Raw genomic sequence first — 17,176 nt, 5'->3', positions numbered from 1 at the left:
CATGGGTATCCCTTTTCCTTTTGTTATTTGCTTTATATTTAGAGCCATTGGCAAAGAAAATAAGGGACTCCAAAATATAAGGATATAATTGGCATGGTAATCAACAAAAGTTAGCTTTAGTTGCAGATTATATTATTTTGTACCTGATAAATCCAGAAAAGTACATCTCAGTGTTGTAGGACATTTTGAGACAGGTTCAAGTCTTTCTGGGAAATATAATTAATGAAGATAAAACAAAGGTTATAGCTGCAAATTATGTGCCCCCATACAAATTGGTTTAGCAATACCCATATTTAGGGTCATCTGATAAGATGATGTATTTAGGAGTATGGATGAAAAGGGCTTCTGCTGCGACAGTTAAGGATATGTGGGAAGAGACTAAACCAAGGATAATAAAAAAAAAAAAAATAGAGAAACCGGAAACTCTTATTTATGGATAATATAGTAAGATACAAGAGGTGAAAATGTGTCTAGTCTGTCTAGTCTTGCACACAGATCAGGCATACTTTTATTAACCCAAGGAGAAGTTGTGAATAATAATTAATAAAGGAATGAAGGAATTTACCTGGGAGGGAAAGAGAGCAAGGGCTAAGTGGGATAAGTTGATCGCAACAGACCACTGGGTTTAAGTTTACCTGATTTGAAGTGATATTTTAGAGCTACACAGTTAAGGCTCATAGACATAACACAAGCAGACAATTATAATTAAAAGTGGAAAGGGATGATGATGAAACAAGAGGAAAAGTTCAAAAAACAGAGAGAGAGAGTGATTTTGGATGCAAATCCTTAAGGAGAATAATAACCATACAGATATTATACTCATAAAGTAGCAGAAAGTATTCTAAGAACTAAGACAATACAAGAATTCTGAAAGGAATTTTTGCCAGTAGAGATGATTGCAAGTAGTGGTACAGCAAATAGGGAAGACAGGGCTGGAATTTCCTGGAAAAATCTGACAAAGGAACCAAGATACTGGGAGCAAATAACTCAAGCAAGCAAGATATTAGAGTGAGATGAAGCCACAAACACATTTGATTCGCAGGCTACAGACTGCCTTCTTTACCAGGGCTTGATCTTGGAGTACAAAGAGAAAGGGATAGGGAAATTTTAAGTAAAAGACTGGCTGTGGTAGAGTTTTTAGTTGGATCTAGGACAGAAGTAGCTGTTAAAAATGGATAATTAGTAGGGTATATAAAATATTGCATGATAACTATAAGAATCAACCAGAGGAAGTTAGAAAAGACTGGGAAGAGAGAGTGGAAAAGCAATTTACAGGAAAACAATGTGAGGATATATGTTTGGCCCCCAAGTATCCAACCAAGTCCAGAAGGTTTAGGATCTTTGCTTGGAAGCATTTTGTATAGGTATTTTTATACCCCAAGCAGACTTCAAATTCCTCAGGTAGATAGCAAATGTTGGAGGTGTGATGGAGAATATAGAGATAACTGGGAACATATGTTTTGGGAGGCTTACTATCAAAATTTCGAATGCTGTTATGTGAACTTTGATTGTCGAAAATCAGTTTATCAAAGTTTCATAATGGCAATTCTAAAATGTCAAACTCGCAACAGCGAATGCTAGTGTGCATTCACTGCTGTGAGATCTACATATTGATTGGAGATCGCACTATGGTGGGGATTGGGAACTTTGCCCTTTTCCTCAGTGTAGTGCGATTGCGGAGTTGTAATATATAAGTAGCAGGGGTGCAGGGGGTGGGTGCAGGGGGGGGCTTGCCCCCCTGCAAAATATGTGCTGAATGTCACCGGATGTTAAGGTATGTTCAAAAAATGTCAACAATTCGATTCCAAATTGTTGACATTTTTTTTGTTTCGTTATTTTGATAGGTCGCTATTGTTAATTTTGATAATTTTTTCAAGTAAGTAATTAGTCACAAAAACATCTTCAAAATTTTGATAGTAAACTGTTTTGGGGTAATAATGAACTGGTAGATTTTTAAAATTCTCTACAGAGTACTCTGTCAGAAATATTGGTTGAGCAAATGGCAGTAAGGAAATTATTCCTTTGAGCTGAGATACAGGATCTAAATTGCCTAGACATAGTAAGGCTAAGTAAGTTTAATTCTACTGGATGCCAAAACAGCGATTACTAGAAAATGAAAATGAAAGTCTACACCAACTCTATTTGAGATATTGAATATTATAAAAGAGATAGAAGAACTGGAAGAGGGCATCGTTAGAAAATGGAAGGAGCAAATTGCATAGAAGTAAATGGAAATTATGGGAACAATACATGCATAATAATGTTTAAGATGAGGAGGAGTGAGGTTTATGGGAAGGCAGGAATTCAGCATATTTTTGTAATGTTGGACTGATATTGTACTTAAATGGAAAAATCTTAAGTGTTTTCTTTTCTTTTCTGTTAATGTATGCTATGTCTTAAGCGATGATTTAATAAAGATGTTTAAAGAAAAGAGTTGAGGAGTCTTTAAAGATCAACTCATTTGATCCAACAAGAATAAAAATAGTTCCATTCTTCCTTACATTTAGGTAACACATGGCCCAACTCACATCCTGTATGTTTGATCATGGAAGGCATAGAATTAGTTAATGATCACTGTCCTTTCTGCAAATCTGAGTACAGATATTTTTAATAATTAAATCTCCAGTTACTAATATATATAATTTCTGACCAAATCTGAGGAGTCTCCCGATCTAATTCAGTAATGTCTTCTCTTTCAATTGTTACAAAAGAATAAATGTTATTACCAGTAGTCCTACTAACATTACTGTTTTTTTTACCACCTATGTCATATGCAAGCATGCAATCCTCATCTATCTGTTTTTGTACTTCCACAACTTAAGACAAGTTGTCTTTTTAAGATGTCTTGTCTTTTAAAAATGCCTTTTTAAGTTTGTTAGCTTTGTCCTTATAGCAGTGCTCTTTAATTCTTCCAAGTTCAATTTCTTCCTTTTTACCTTATCTGTTGGGGTAAAGATGTTATTTTCTGTAGAATATTTTATTATTAAACAATTGTATTGCTCTCTGTAATCTCAGCATTACATGCAAAAGTAATGTCATTTAGTTTAACAGAGGACCTAACCCCACTGTATTGGAACCGTGGCTCTAAAATAACAACTTATATAAAGAATCATCTCAATCAAAGTTCTAGAGCCTCCTATTTAAAGTCACCTGCCTTATCAGAACACTACAGAGGTCCTAACTCCACTGTATTGGAACTGTCTCTCTAAAATAACAACTAATATAAAGGAATAATTTCAACCAATGTTCCAGAGCCTGTTGTTTAAAGTCACCTGCCTTATTGGAACACTACAGGGGACCTAACCCTGCTGTATTGGAACCATGGCCCTAAAATAACAACTAATATAAAGGAATCATCTCAAACAAAGTTTCACAGCCTGCTATTTATAGTCATCTGCCTTATCGGAAGACCACAGAGGACCTAACCCTGCTGTATTGGAACTGTGGCTCTAAAATAACAACTAATATAAAGGAATCATCTCAACCAAAGTTCCAGAGCATGCTGTTTAAAGTCACCTGCCTTATCGGAACATTACAGAGGACCTAACCCCACCGTATTGGAACAGTGGCTCTAAAATAACAACTAATATAAAGGAATCATCTCAAACAAAGTTTCACAGCCTGCTATTTAAAGTCACCTGCCTTATCGGAAGACTACAGAGGACCTAACCCTGCTGTATTGGAACTGCGGCTCTAAAATAACAACTAATATAAAGGAATCATCTCAACCAAAGTTCCAGAGCCTGCTATTTAAAGTTGCCTGCCTTATCGGAACACTACATAGGACCTTACCCCGCTGTATTGGAACTGTGTCTCTAAAATAACAACTAATATAAAGGAATCATCTCAACCAAAGTTCCAGAGCCTGCTATTTAAAGTCACCTGCCTTATCAATTTCAAAAGTCCTTGAAAAATGTATCCACCTGCAACTCATGCCCCACCTCCTAAATAATCATCTCCTCACCCCTACTCAACACGGTTTCCGTCCTGGCCACAGTACTATTACTGCTCTCCTCTCTTTCTTAGACAGTGTCAACCTTGCCCGTGACTCTGGAGATATTGTCTCCACTGTCCTTCTTGACCTTTCCAAGGCATTTGACACTGTATCCCACACACTCCTTCTTAACCACCTTTCTAAACTCAATCTCTCCCTCGATTCCCTTTCGTGGTTCAAAAGTTGTCTCTCAGATAGATTCCAAGCTGTGAAATGGCAAACAGGTACCTCTACCTTCCTTCCTACCCCATACCGGAGTTCCACAGGGTTCTATTCTCGGACCTATGCTCTTCAATGTCTTCATCAATGATTTTCACTCTGCAATTCCTCACTCTCAAATAGTGCAATATGCAGATGACTCCACTTTAGTCTGCTCAGCCTCTAGCCTTCCCGAGCTCCAGGCCAAGACCCAATTGGCCTTCACAACTACAGAGAATTGGATGCTTCAAAACCATCTCTCCCTTAATGCCAATAAATCCCATATCATTCTTTTCTCCCCCTCAAAAGCACTCCCACTTGATAAGCCCTCTTTCAAGATCACCAGCCTCTCCCACTCCTCAATAGAAGTTGTTACTTGTGCCAAACTACTTGGTGTTACCATTGATGAACACATGAAATGTAATACTCATATTCAACTAAACATAAAAAAAAACATCAGAAGCTCGGCATGCTTTATAGAAATGCTAACTTTCTATCATTAGCTACAAGACAAACCCTCTCCTCCACCTTCCTTCTACCTTCTCTATTGTATGGTGCTCCTCTTCTAACCAACCTCACAGCTTCTATCTCCTCAAAACTAGAAAGTTGCTACAACAAAATCACCAAATTCGCTACTAAGTCTACTCATTCTACATACCATTGCATCTCCCTCCATAGTCTTCAATGGCTTGAACTCCCTACTCATCTTGACTACCTCCAACTTACTACTGTCCACAAACTATTTTTTAAACCGACTGCTTGCCCTGCACTATCGAATAGCTTGCCTTTCTACACTCCTTTCAGGCCCCTAAGATCAGGCCACCAAAATCTTCTTTCAGTGCACAAACCTAAACAACCCCCTGGCCACCTACTACTTTCTTATACTATAGCAAAGAAATGGAACTTGCTTCCTCCCCTGCTAAGAATCATTATAAGCCCTGAACAATTCAAATCTCTACTCCATTCTCACCTCTCCCAAAACTGGAAATGTAATTGTATACTTCCTACCGAGATCCTATTACATCCTGGTTTCTATATTCTCCCTTCTGCCCCTCTTCTTCCAACTCTTTCTTCAGCTCCCCACCCTCTACTTCTTTATCTTTTTTCCCCCTGTATAAACTCTATGTAAATACTTTTTCTATCTTCACTTCCCCACTGCCTATATGCCTATTCTTGCAACTGTATCGTTTACCACTTCCGTAAGATGTATCTTTCACCACAAACATAAAATTAATCTTTGTCTAACTTTTTTTCCTCCTCCTGGCATCTCTTCTCCTTTATTTCTTTGCACCTTCTTTTTCCCACACTTCTCTGATTTACTTCATTTGCATTTCATATCTATGTGTATTTTTTCTTCTATGCTAACAATACAATTGTATAAAAATTTTATTTTTTATTTGTTTGGAAATTGTTTAAGTGTGCAATGTGTTAGGCATATGGAGCTTTAAGTGTGCAATGTGTTTGTAATATGGAACTTTTCTCCCTGGGCCTCCACTGAAAACGGGCTTTCGGGCCCAGTGGACATCCTCGGTTATCAAACTGGAAATAAATAAATAATCAGAACACTACAGCGGACCTAACCCCACTGTACTGGAACTGCAGCTCTAAAATAACAACTAATATAAAGTATGTTCACCCCAGTACTGTAAAAACTGCTTGTGTATTATCCTACTACAAGGCCTTACATGCACCACCACGCCCAGGTATCTCTTCTCTCTTCCCCTGTCTACAACTTCACCATTCCAATTTAGTGAGTTAAAGTCAAACGCTTAAGCTTTTCTTTAGTGATACATTCACCTCCTCTGTCCCACTTATACTCCGACATTGTCTTTTTCACCACCCTGCTAGGACATTGCTATTTATACACTTCTCCTGCCCTTTTGAATACAACAGTCTCTATTCATTAACCCCCTATCACTCTTTCCTCTACTGTGCCTGTTAACTGCCATCTCTCTCACTCGAGACTGCCCATTAATCCCCTGTTACTGCATTCAAGCCTTCTCTTTTAAATCTCTGCTACTGCATTATACCTTCACCTTTTGGACTTCTACCTTCCCCCTATTTTACAAGTGTATCTTTGCGGTTCTTCCATTTGTATCCTACATTTGTTAGTGTCTCTCACCTTATCCAAACTTTCCTTGACCTACCTTCTGCTCATTGATTGTTTCTGCTACGATCAGTCTGCAAGGGTCTACATGCACACGGTGTGCCGCGGACCTCCTCCATTCACTTATTCCTTAATATGTCCTCATTTTCCAACTTCCCAGCGTGCCTTGTGGCATACTAAAGATCTTCCCTTAGCATCCTATGCCATCTTGCCCCCCTTCTACTTTTCAGCTGCCACTGATGTGCTGGTGGTGTGCTACAACCATAGCAGTATTTGCATTTCTTGTTCACTACAGCCTTGCTTACTGGTTTAAAAAGTGCTGTTCTCCCTATAGTTAAATTGTTTATTCATGTAATATAATGTTTATGTACTTCATCCCAGAAATGGAATAGTTTTCAGGCATGCCTGGCTTAGGACTTGCTCTGTCCACTCAATTGTAGCTTAAAGACACTTGGTTCTTAAGTAGCTAAACAGTTGCCTGTATTTGTTGTGGTAGGACTGAGACACAGCTGCATAACAACTGTTAGCACTACATGTCGTTCTGCTTAGTGTAGTAGCTGCTCTCACTGTACACGGCTAAGTGCGTGTTATCCCCAGAGAGCAAACAATTGTTGACTACTGTGATTTAACTCGAGAGAGTACATTTATTGACTACTGTGGTTTCACTCAAGAAATCAATTTCCATTTCTGACTAATTTATGCTTGTACTAGTGTTGCTGCTTAAAAAGACTGAACCTTTTTGTATTACTTAATGGTATCAGACACATTGTGAGACATAATATTTCATGGTTTCTAACACATTTACCCTGCTAATGAATGTGACACAGGGTGTAAATGTACTACAGCTATTTCTAGAGTTTAATGCTAATGTGAGTGTCACAAGTTATGTTCAAGTATTGTACTGAATATTACCTGTTGAAGTTATCCTCTAACCTAATCATTCTTCAGTAATTAAATTGCACCCTTCCCTTCTCTCCTCCTGCTACTGGACTCATATCTAATCTCTTGCTCTCTCCATGCTTGGTTAATTTCACTGTTTTCTTTATTCCTCAGGGAATCATCTCAGCCAAAGTGCCATAGCCTTCTATTTAAAGTCACCTGCCTTATTGGAACACTACCCCCACTGTATTGGAACAGTGACTCTAAAATAACTAATATAAAGTATGTTCACCCCAGTGTTGTAAAAAAAACGCTTGTGTATTATCCTGCTACAAGGCCTAACATGCATCAAAATGCCCAGGTATCTCCTTTCTCTTCCCCTGTCTACAACTCCACTACTCTAATTTAATGAGTTAAAGTCAAACGCTTAAGCTTTTCTTTAGCGATCCATTCACCTCCCTCTGTACCACTTACACTAAAACATTGTCTTTTTCACCACCCTGCTAGAACACTGCTATTTACACACTTCTCCTGCCCTTTTGAATACAACAGTCTCTATTCATTAACCCCCTGTCACTCTTTCCTCTACTGTGCCTGTTAACTGCTATCTCTCTCACTCGAGACTGACCATTCATCCCCAGTTACTGCATTCAAGCCTTTTCTTTTAAATCACTGCTACTGCATTGTACCTTCACCTTTTGGACTTCTACCATCCCCAATTTTACAAGTGTATCTTCATGGTTCTTCCATTTCTATCCTATATTCTTTATTGTCTCTCACCTTATACAAACTTTTCTTGACCTACCTTCTGCTCATTGATTGTTTCTGCTGCAGTCACTCTGCAAGCATCTGCGCCACTCCATTCGCCCTCTGCTCTGGGCTGACTTCACTCCCCTACCCCCAATTCCCACCCACCCCCACTACACCTATATTTATCCTTACACCTAACCACACCTCTCACCTCACAATCCAATCACACACAACCACCCATAACACCCTTCTCGCCCACCTAACCCCTCCCTCAGTTAATTCCATTCTATCACTCCCCCTATCACTGATCTACCAACCATCACTCATAAATCCCACCATTCATAAAGACTACAAATCACAAAATCTTACTAACATGTTACTACTTCATATTACTTCTCTAATTATACCATCAACTATCTCCCCTCTCACCTCCTACCACACCCACCTAAAAGTAACTTCACATTATGAAACTTTACTTGCCTTTTACCATGATAACATTCAATCTCACTTCTCTATATGTTCCTCTATCCTTAAACTATCACCCACTGACTACTCATACTTTAAAATACTACCTCACCCCAACTATCACCAACCCTCCCTAAAGTTTGACAGACAAATCAGAAAACTCTTGCAGTCCATTTTCTACATTACCTCTAAATTATCTTGCTGCAGGAGTATTCATCCTAACCCCGGACCAACTACTTCTTCAAACTTACCCCTCCCTCAAATTCTCCAACTTTCCAATAGTGTAATTCAACTTCCAAGGAAACCATCTGACCTATTATTTCTAAATATAAATGGTAGAAGTATCTCCAATAAAATCCATGCCCTGTATCTCACTATACCTACCAGATATAGTGGTAATAACTGAAACTTGGCTAAAGCCACATATCAACGATAATGAAATTACACCCCCAGGATACAATATACTAAGGAAGGATAGAAAGGATAGAAAAGGTGGTGGCATAGCTATACTATTTAAGAACCACATCACAGTGCAAGCATTAAGTATACAATACCCCTCTCTTGACAACACAGAAATATTATTTACTAAACTAAAACTTCTTCTTCTTCTTTTGGCTTTTCCCAGTTAGGGGTCGCCACAGCGGAACTCCGGTCCGCTAATGATTGGCAGTAGATTTTTTACGGTGCCGTGGTGCCAGCCTGACACCCAACCTTCAACAAAGGCACGCCCATTCACGCATGTCTTTCAAACGCCACTAAACTCCAAAAAACTAATAAACATAATTGGCTGCTATATACCCCCCAGCAACAATATACCCACTCTAGAAAACTTACTCCATTGGTCCTGTTCATCTCTCCAAAATGAACCCATCATTCTGGGTGATTTTAATATAGATTGGCTATCCTGTAACTCTTCCAACCCAATAAATCATAACAATCTCCATGGCTTTACCCAAGCCATCCAAACACCAACAAGAATTTACAAGACAACTACCAGGGAATCAGTCCTTGACTGGATTCTAACTAATAAACCAGGCCACCTATCTCTTGCAGATTGCCTCCTCAGTGGTCTAAGTGATCATCTGCCATCCTTCCTCTTATGACAATGCAACCATAATCCCAAAGGCACAACTTACCGTTTCATTAGGAGCAAAAAGATCTTTAACCCCACCAATTTCTCTGATGAGCTAAAACATTGTAATTGGGCACCCGTGAAATACCTGGAATTAAATAAGGCAGTTACTTACTTCAATACCTCCTTTTTAAATATATTGGATCTTCATGCCCCACCCAGAACCTTAAGAAACAGATCTAATCCCACTTCATGGCTCAGCAAAAAACCAAATCCCTCCTCAAAGCCAGAGATAAAGCATGGAATCACTGAAACACTGTTAAATCCCTAGCTGCAAAATAGAAATATCAGGAGCTGCGAAATAGAGCTAAGAAACTAGTAAAACTCGACAAAATGAATTATTACACCAACCTTCAAACCAAACACCAAAAACACCCTCAAAACTTTTGGGCAGCCATAAACAAATTACTACTACCAGGCAAGACTAGTACTCTTTTTCCCGCCTTAGTAAGTAACTCAGACAGCATTCCCACTCAATGTAATAAATTATTTACTGAAACAATACTGACCCTAGCCACCCAACACAGAATTCAACACATAACCCCAGCCACTGAACACATCACTACTCACATAAGGAAGAACTCCTTCTAATTCCAGACAATCTCTACAGATAGGATAAAAAATTACCTCAAAAAACTAAAGCCCACTATGGTGGCTGCAGACAAACTACCAGGGGATTTCCTAAAATCTGCTGCTGATGCTGGGGCCTACCTTATAGCCATTCTAATTAACAGATCAATTTTGGAAACCACTGTACTGAAAATCTGGAAAACATCTCACATAATTCCCCTGCATAAAGGAGGTATCTCCACTGAACCTACAGACTACTGACCTATTGCAATCTTGTCCCCTATAGCAAAAATACTTGAAAAGTGCATACACTTCCAAATGATTGACTACTTGCACACACACAAGCTCCTGTCAAACACCCAAAACAGCTTTCGACCCTTCCATAGTACCACCACAACCTTATTGCCCTTCTCCAATATAGTAAACTCTCATAGAAACAAAGGTAAATTTGTCTCTGCCACCTTTCTTGACCTTTCAAGGGTCTTTGATATGGTTAGACATGACATTATCATCAAAGAACTATCCAAAGTAGGACTCTCATCTCCCCATAGCCTGGTTCCAAAACTATTTAGCTGGCCGCCAGCAAGCAGTGCTGTGGAAAAAAGAACTCTCCCCCCTTCTTCTAGTTACTATTGGTGTTCCTCAGGGCTCAATTTTAGGCCCTCTTCTTTCACCCTCTATACCAACAAGCTCCATTATTCCACCCCCAATGCATCTGTCATCCAATACACAGATGATTCTACATTAATTTGTGCAGCTTCCTCCCTACAGGAACTTTACACATTAGCACAAGAATCTTTCCTCTCTATTGAAACCTGGCTATTCAATATACAACTCATTTTAAACCCTGCTAAAACCAAACTTCTACTCTTTAAACCCACCAAGTCCATCTCTTCAATGGCCACCTTTGATATCAGGTCCAATAACAAAATGACAATCACTCCCACAGAGCACACCAAACTCCCTGGCATAGAGATAGACAACAAGCTAAGATCCGATACTCACATATCCCAGACCATCAAGAAAGTACACATAAAACTAGTTACTCACTATAGAAATAGACAATTCCTTGCACAACAAAAAAAGCTAACATAGTCTACACTCACTTTATTTCTACCCTCCTCTATGCCTCACCTGTTCTTACCAATCTTAGAAAAAGCAGACCTAGCTAAGCTTGACTCCTGCTAGAACAAAATTGCTAGATTCGCCTCTGACTACCCATTTAGATCTCACCACTGCTCGTCCTTGAAGCAGCTCAACTGGTTAGAACTTTCTCAACTTTTGCATTTCAACCAACTCACTCTGGCCCATGAAATACTATATCAACCAGAAAAAACCCGCAGTACAAAATCTACTTCACCTTCACACCAATAGCAGAACTCTTCACTCCAGTAACAAACTTATTCTCACAGTAACTAAGTCTAATAATATAGCAGGCGACTCCCTCTTCTCTAATTATGTATCCAAAGTTTGGAATTCTCTACCCTGTAATATAACTACTATCACTTCCATCTCTCAATTTAAAAAATCATTAAAATTGCATCTGAGCAATAACTGGCTATGCTCCTGCACTACGCCAGGCTAGTCCCTCCCTAAGCTAGACCCTTCTCTTCCTTTATAATCTCACACCTCTACTCCCACACCTAAAAATGAATAGTTATGTCAAGGTTCTATGTCTATATAAATACATACAATAGTATTAGAATTTGTTTACTGTGATGGATTAGAACCTACAATCTTTTTATTCAATAGTTGTTTCAACGTTGTCTCTAGAGCAATGATCCTGATTTTCTCACATCTCTGTCTGACTAAAGGTTCTGTTATGTTTAAACATACTATTTTTAATTATGACTCAGTTTGTATGTGAATTCTGTTGTCAAGTTTTGTACTATTTTATTTCATGTTATTGTTGCATGTGGAGCTTTTCTCCCTGGGACTCTACTGAAAATGGAACTGTGTCCAATGGACTATCCCGGTTAACAAATGTAAAATAAATAAAATAAATAATTAAGCTTAGCATTTTATAAATAATTTTTTTTTGCTCTTATGTATTTGTTGTGACCTTCTCCCTTTCTTTATTCTGAGTTCTTACCTTACTGCAGACGTATATCCTATATTCCAGAGGTGTCATCTGTCGTATCAAATTTAACAGGAGTTGAGTGAACTCTTCTAGCAGAGGGTATTTCCTAAATATGTTCTATATGTAATTTACCTAATACTATTTATTTAGCCCAGTCATTAATATGTATATATATATATATATATATATATATATATATATATATATATTATATATTATATATATATATATATATATATATATATATATATATAGACACACACACACACACACACACACACATACATACATGCATACGCATAATAACAGTTTTTCAAAAACAGCCAGGGAATTGTTATGGCTAGGCTTGTATAGCCTAGTACCAACCTATGAACCTGTACAATTCCACAATTACAGTCATTCTCAGCAAGTCTAAATTTACTATCAATAGTAGTAAGCAAATCATCCAATTTTTGACATGAGGAACAAAAGTCTCCACTGCTATCAGGCATTTATCATACTGGATAAGACACAATGCTTCAAGAAATTATTAATGTCACACTTAATTAATCCAGTCTCGACAACAAACAATTAATTTAAACAATTAAAAAAAAGAAATCAGTAATAAAGGAATTTACAGAAATATAACTAGTAACATAAGTTAAATGATATGAAAAATCAAACTAACAGTATGCAAATCAATATTAAATGAGGTACACACCCATTACTCCAATCATGCATATCGCACTAAGCTGCTAGACATGTCTTCACGTTGTGTCTGAACTGTAATTTGTGCTTGTCATTTCTAGCATTTGTAGCTCAAGTTATTGCTGGTTAGGTCCTTTGGGAAGGCTAGGGTGTGCTTCCCTATAATATATCACTTTCTATCAACAAGCAGCAAAAATCAGAGTTAAAAAATAAAATATAAATCAGATAAAGATTCTCCAGCCAAGTGGTTATTCAGCAAAGCACAAAATAACACATAATGGTTTGAGATTAGATCTGGAGTATCCTGCATATATTCTGTACCAATTTTTAACTAGCTAAGCACCTTGGGAGGACCAGAGTGTGCCTACCTACAACCTTTCCCTTTCTACCAATAAACAGTAAAAATCAGAGGAAAAAACATATATCAAATAAAACTTGTCCTGCCAAACAGCTTCATAGGAAAGCACAACATAACATGGGATAGAGAGGGCCTGCAATCTTTTTCTTTTTAATTTATTAAGCCTACATTGTTAATCTTGTGTTCTGCTCTATGTCAACAGTGCTAGATGTATAGGGCTACCTTGTCTCTTTTGGTCCTACTGTGCTTGAAAGATAGACCACACGCAGCACTATTGTTTCAGTGTAACTTGTCTGTAGCACTGAATTTACAGACTTAAGTGGTGTAATTAAACAGTTTAAATATGAGAAAATGATTGTAGCCGAAAGATAAAAAAAGCTAATTTACTGGTTTACAAGAAAAAATAACTCACCTGGCTATGTACATAACTGCTCAGCTGTCAAAGGCCCTAGCTTGAAGTCATATCACAATGTATTTTCTAACGATAATGGTAGCCTGGGCAAGACAAAGCTGCACAAAGCCACACGCTGTGAATTACTTAATTATAATTTTTCATGCGAGATCTATTTGGAGTCCTGCTTGCGAACTGCTGCATGTGAACAAATGCCCTAGGTCCCATGGACTTAGAATGTTCTGTCATTGGTGATTCATTTTGAAAATTAAGTCACTGATTTCTTAAAAAGATAGCTTCAAGAACATGTAAGCATGCTCCATGGAGCATGAGACTGACATACATCCTAATAAACAAAGGTAATATGCTAGCATCATGCAAATGATGTCATGAATAATCTTTTGGATATTACTAATACAGTACTTTGGCCAACAAATCATTTCTCTCTTGGACCTAAGAAATAGGATAACACTGTTAAACATGTTATTCACAGTCCAAACATGAATGCAAAAATTTAGGAGTTATTTGCATGAGCTGCTGCTGTCTTATGAAAGACAAGTTTCATTTGTGCAGAAATGGTGGTACATAATTTAATAAAATGTGCACAGTATACATCAGCTAGTATTTAGAAGAAGACGTTCAACATTAGGAAAATAATGACCCCAATAATTACAAAATGGGAAACTTTAAAACCTTACAAATTGTGTGCTCTGTGCTATCCGGCTTCACGTGTCCCTGTCCTCAAGATATATGGAGGTCAAACAGGGCAAACTGAAAATTTAAAGACTAAATACACAGGAATACACTGTAAGGTATCATGTAAGTTTCAGTGTTGTCCTATTACATCAAATGTATTTAACCAAATACTAGTTTGTAAAAACAGCTCATGTGAGGACAAGAAAATTTATAAATGATATCCGTGACACAGCAGATGTAGCTTGAATTAACTCTGCTGATGGCATCAGTGTAGCCAAATATATAGGACAATATAGGAACATATTAGTATTGCAATCTGTTGTTAACATATGTTCGTGTTCAGTAAATAACAAACTTATGATAAGTCAAAGGAAGCAACATATGTACACATAAGTAATAGCAACAAGCATGTATATGATTTGAACAACACACCTTTAGGAAATGCAAGCAGTTCAAGTGACCTAAGAATCAGCTGTGTGGCCTAGGAATCATAGCTCTACTTTCAATTTAGAAATGTTTCATTTGTACCTTATTACGTCTGATACCCAGTTTAGTGAGCACTATATCTCAAATGGTACATTCCAAATGTCAGTGATACATGATTCAAATATATTTACAGGAAGACTTTTCCCCTTGTACCTGCTGAAGTGAGGAAGACTGCAAGCTCCACATCCCTGGTCACTATATGTACTAATTCCATGGTCACTCCACCTCTAAGTAGAGGGGATACTCTGAGGTGCTACAACCTCAAACTTAGAGTATTTTCCCTTCATTCACTAACACGGCCCTGCCATTCAGAGAATCACAAATATAGACCCTGCATTTATTTCAAGCACTTTTTAAATACATCTATACTAACACTGTCATAGATTGCTGCAGTGTATCTTTTCCATTATATTAAGATTAACAGATTAAGTACCAGTATTTAAATCTCTCATCGGGCCTGTGTTATATATTTATATTTGTTCATTTTTATTCACTTCTTAATCAAGCATGTTTTCTAGACGTTATGCATTTGGAGGCTAAGAGACCTGAACTCAACACTGAAAAAAAAAATTGGTAGAAGCTCTTATCCTTCACGTTCTCTGCTATATTGCTTGACTAGAAGGACACCTTACAAACTTAAGAGAACACAAATACAATTCATAAATAGGGTTTTAGGGCTTCACTCCATCTGTTAACTGCACAGACATGAAGCCAATAAACCTTTACTTGCTGAAGTATAGGTTTTGATGAGGCTTAATACTAACTGGTAATTCCTGTATTAGTATATTTCCATGTGTCTTGGGTTCACATTTAAGATACAGTCATGGCCAACTCGGAAACACCAAAATGTATCTTACATGGAAGTCATTTAGGACAACCACATGTGAGAATGACTATAATCAAAAATAGTTAAAACACTTTGCCTGACAAAGTAGAAATGTATTTATCAGTAGTCTTCCATACCTAATTCTGGCTGTTTTATGAATCCTCCATATATAAGACATAGTCTAGCAAAGGTGCCTTATGACTACTGCCATAACTACAAATGAGTGAAAGAATGAATGAGTGAATAAATGTCTGAATCATCTGCTCTTTCTGTCATCCAGAAGTAATGCATTTCCTGGAACATCACCCTCACTTCGTTTCATTTAACTGTACTAAACACATAACCTTGTGTTCTAATGTCCCTCAAGCAGCATGAAACCTGTGCTTTCATTCTCATGTTTCACTTTCATAGTCAGCTATGTCTCTTTGAATTCTGTGTCATTTCTGAATACAGTCTTGCACAGCAAAAACTGTGTATGTGTCATAAAAGTCTTAGTGTTACACTTTTTTACAAGTCTAAGCTCATACCCCTTCCTTCTGTTCCCGTTATATTTCTTTCTTCCTTTCTTTCTTTGAGCCCTAATGAGATCCATGAAAATTCTATACCTATAGCTGTTTATGTCTGATAGCACAAATTCTGCACAACATGGTATTATGTATTTGTATTTTATTTTTACAAACATACAGCAACATGTTTTTAAACTCATCAGAATAGTCCATATTCAGTGTAATATCTATAAACTGGATTTTTTTCTTCAGTATGTATTCTTCATGTCTATTACCTAGGTATACACTGAAAATCAGTTTGCTTAGTCTTAGTTGACAAAATAAAGATGTCAATTTACAGCTTAAATGAAGTAAAAGACAAAAATTAGATCACAAATGATCCATAACAGGTTAGGTAAAAGCTTCCTTACCTGTTGGAGTAACAGCCTCCATCCTATCACACCTGTAAAAAAATAAGATTGATTTAGCTTGACTAAGAGGTGAGGAAGGCATGATACTGTGGTGTCCTAAGATAAAAAAGAGGATTCTTGTAGATTGCAGTTCAGGTACTTTTTCACTTAGTTTAACAATAATACTCAAGGTATCAAACATGTAAATCAATGTTAACAGTGCAGAATAGTGTGTATTTATGGTTGTGCATTTGATTTCTTATTTCTCTATAAATTAGAACGATTGTACATAAAAGTTATGTTAAAAGGATAAGGAAACCAATCGGGAAATCAAAGCTCAAAGGGAATCAGCTAAATAATTGTAGAACTACAGCTACAAAGGCAAAATAAACAGAAAAAAAATTATCAGCAAGGTTTATTAGAATACATCTCTGTCAGAGCTATAATCAGAGAAAGTTAAAAATAGATGGCTGACTGAATGCCAAATTCCAGTGAGCAGTCAAGATACTACAACAGATTGTTTGCTATTTCATAATTAAAGTTTGCGGAGAAACATTTACCTGTTTGATGGAGGACCGAAGATAGATGCAGCTGAAGGAACTAAGATCTGGGAGGAGAAAAGAAAGCAGTAAAGTCGTCACATGACCATCAGAAGAGAATAC

At 37.4% G+C, this 17,176-nt stretch overlaps 1 protein-coding gene across 1 annotated transcript in view; it reads right to left on the bottom strand.

Moving 5' to 3' along the window:
* ANKDD1B (ankyrin repeat and death domain containing 1B) overlaps positions 1-16,565 on the bottom strand; it is a 1,083,940-nt gene extending 1,067,375 nt beyond the window's left edge. The window contains exon 1 of the mRNA XM_044063959.1: positions 16,536-16,565. Coding sequence (XP_043919894.1) covers positions 16,536-16,557 — 22 coding nt within the window. The 5' untranslated portion in view covers positions 16,558-16,565. The remainder of the gene's footprint in view (positions 1-16,535) is intronic.
* Positions 16,566-17,176: the final 611 nt, after the last annotated feature.

Source organism: Protopterus annectens, chromosome 2.part2 (genome assembly GCF_019279795.1).
Source record: "Protopterus annectens isolate FY-2018-M chromosome 2.part2, PAN1.0, whole genome shotgun sequence".
NCBI classification, from domain to species: domain Eukaryota; kingdom Metazoa; phylum Chordata; order Ceratodontiformes; family Protopteridae; genus Protopterus; species Protopterus annectens.
Note: the sequence above shows the minus strand (reverse complement) of the source record. Positions and strands in the feature narration are given on the sequence as shown.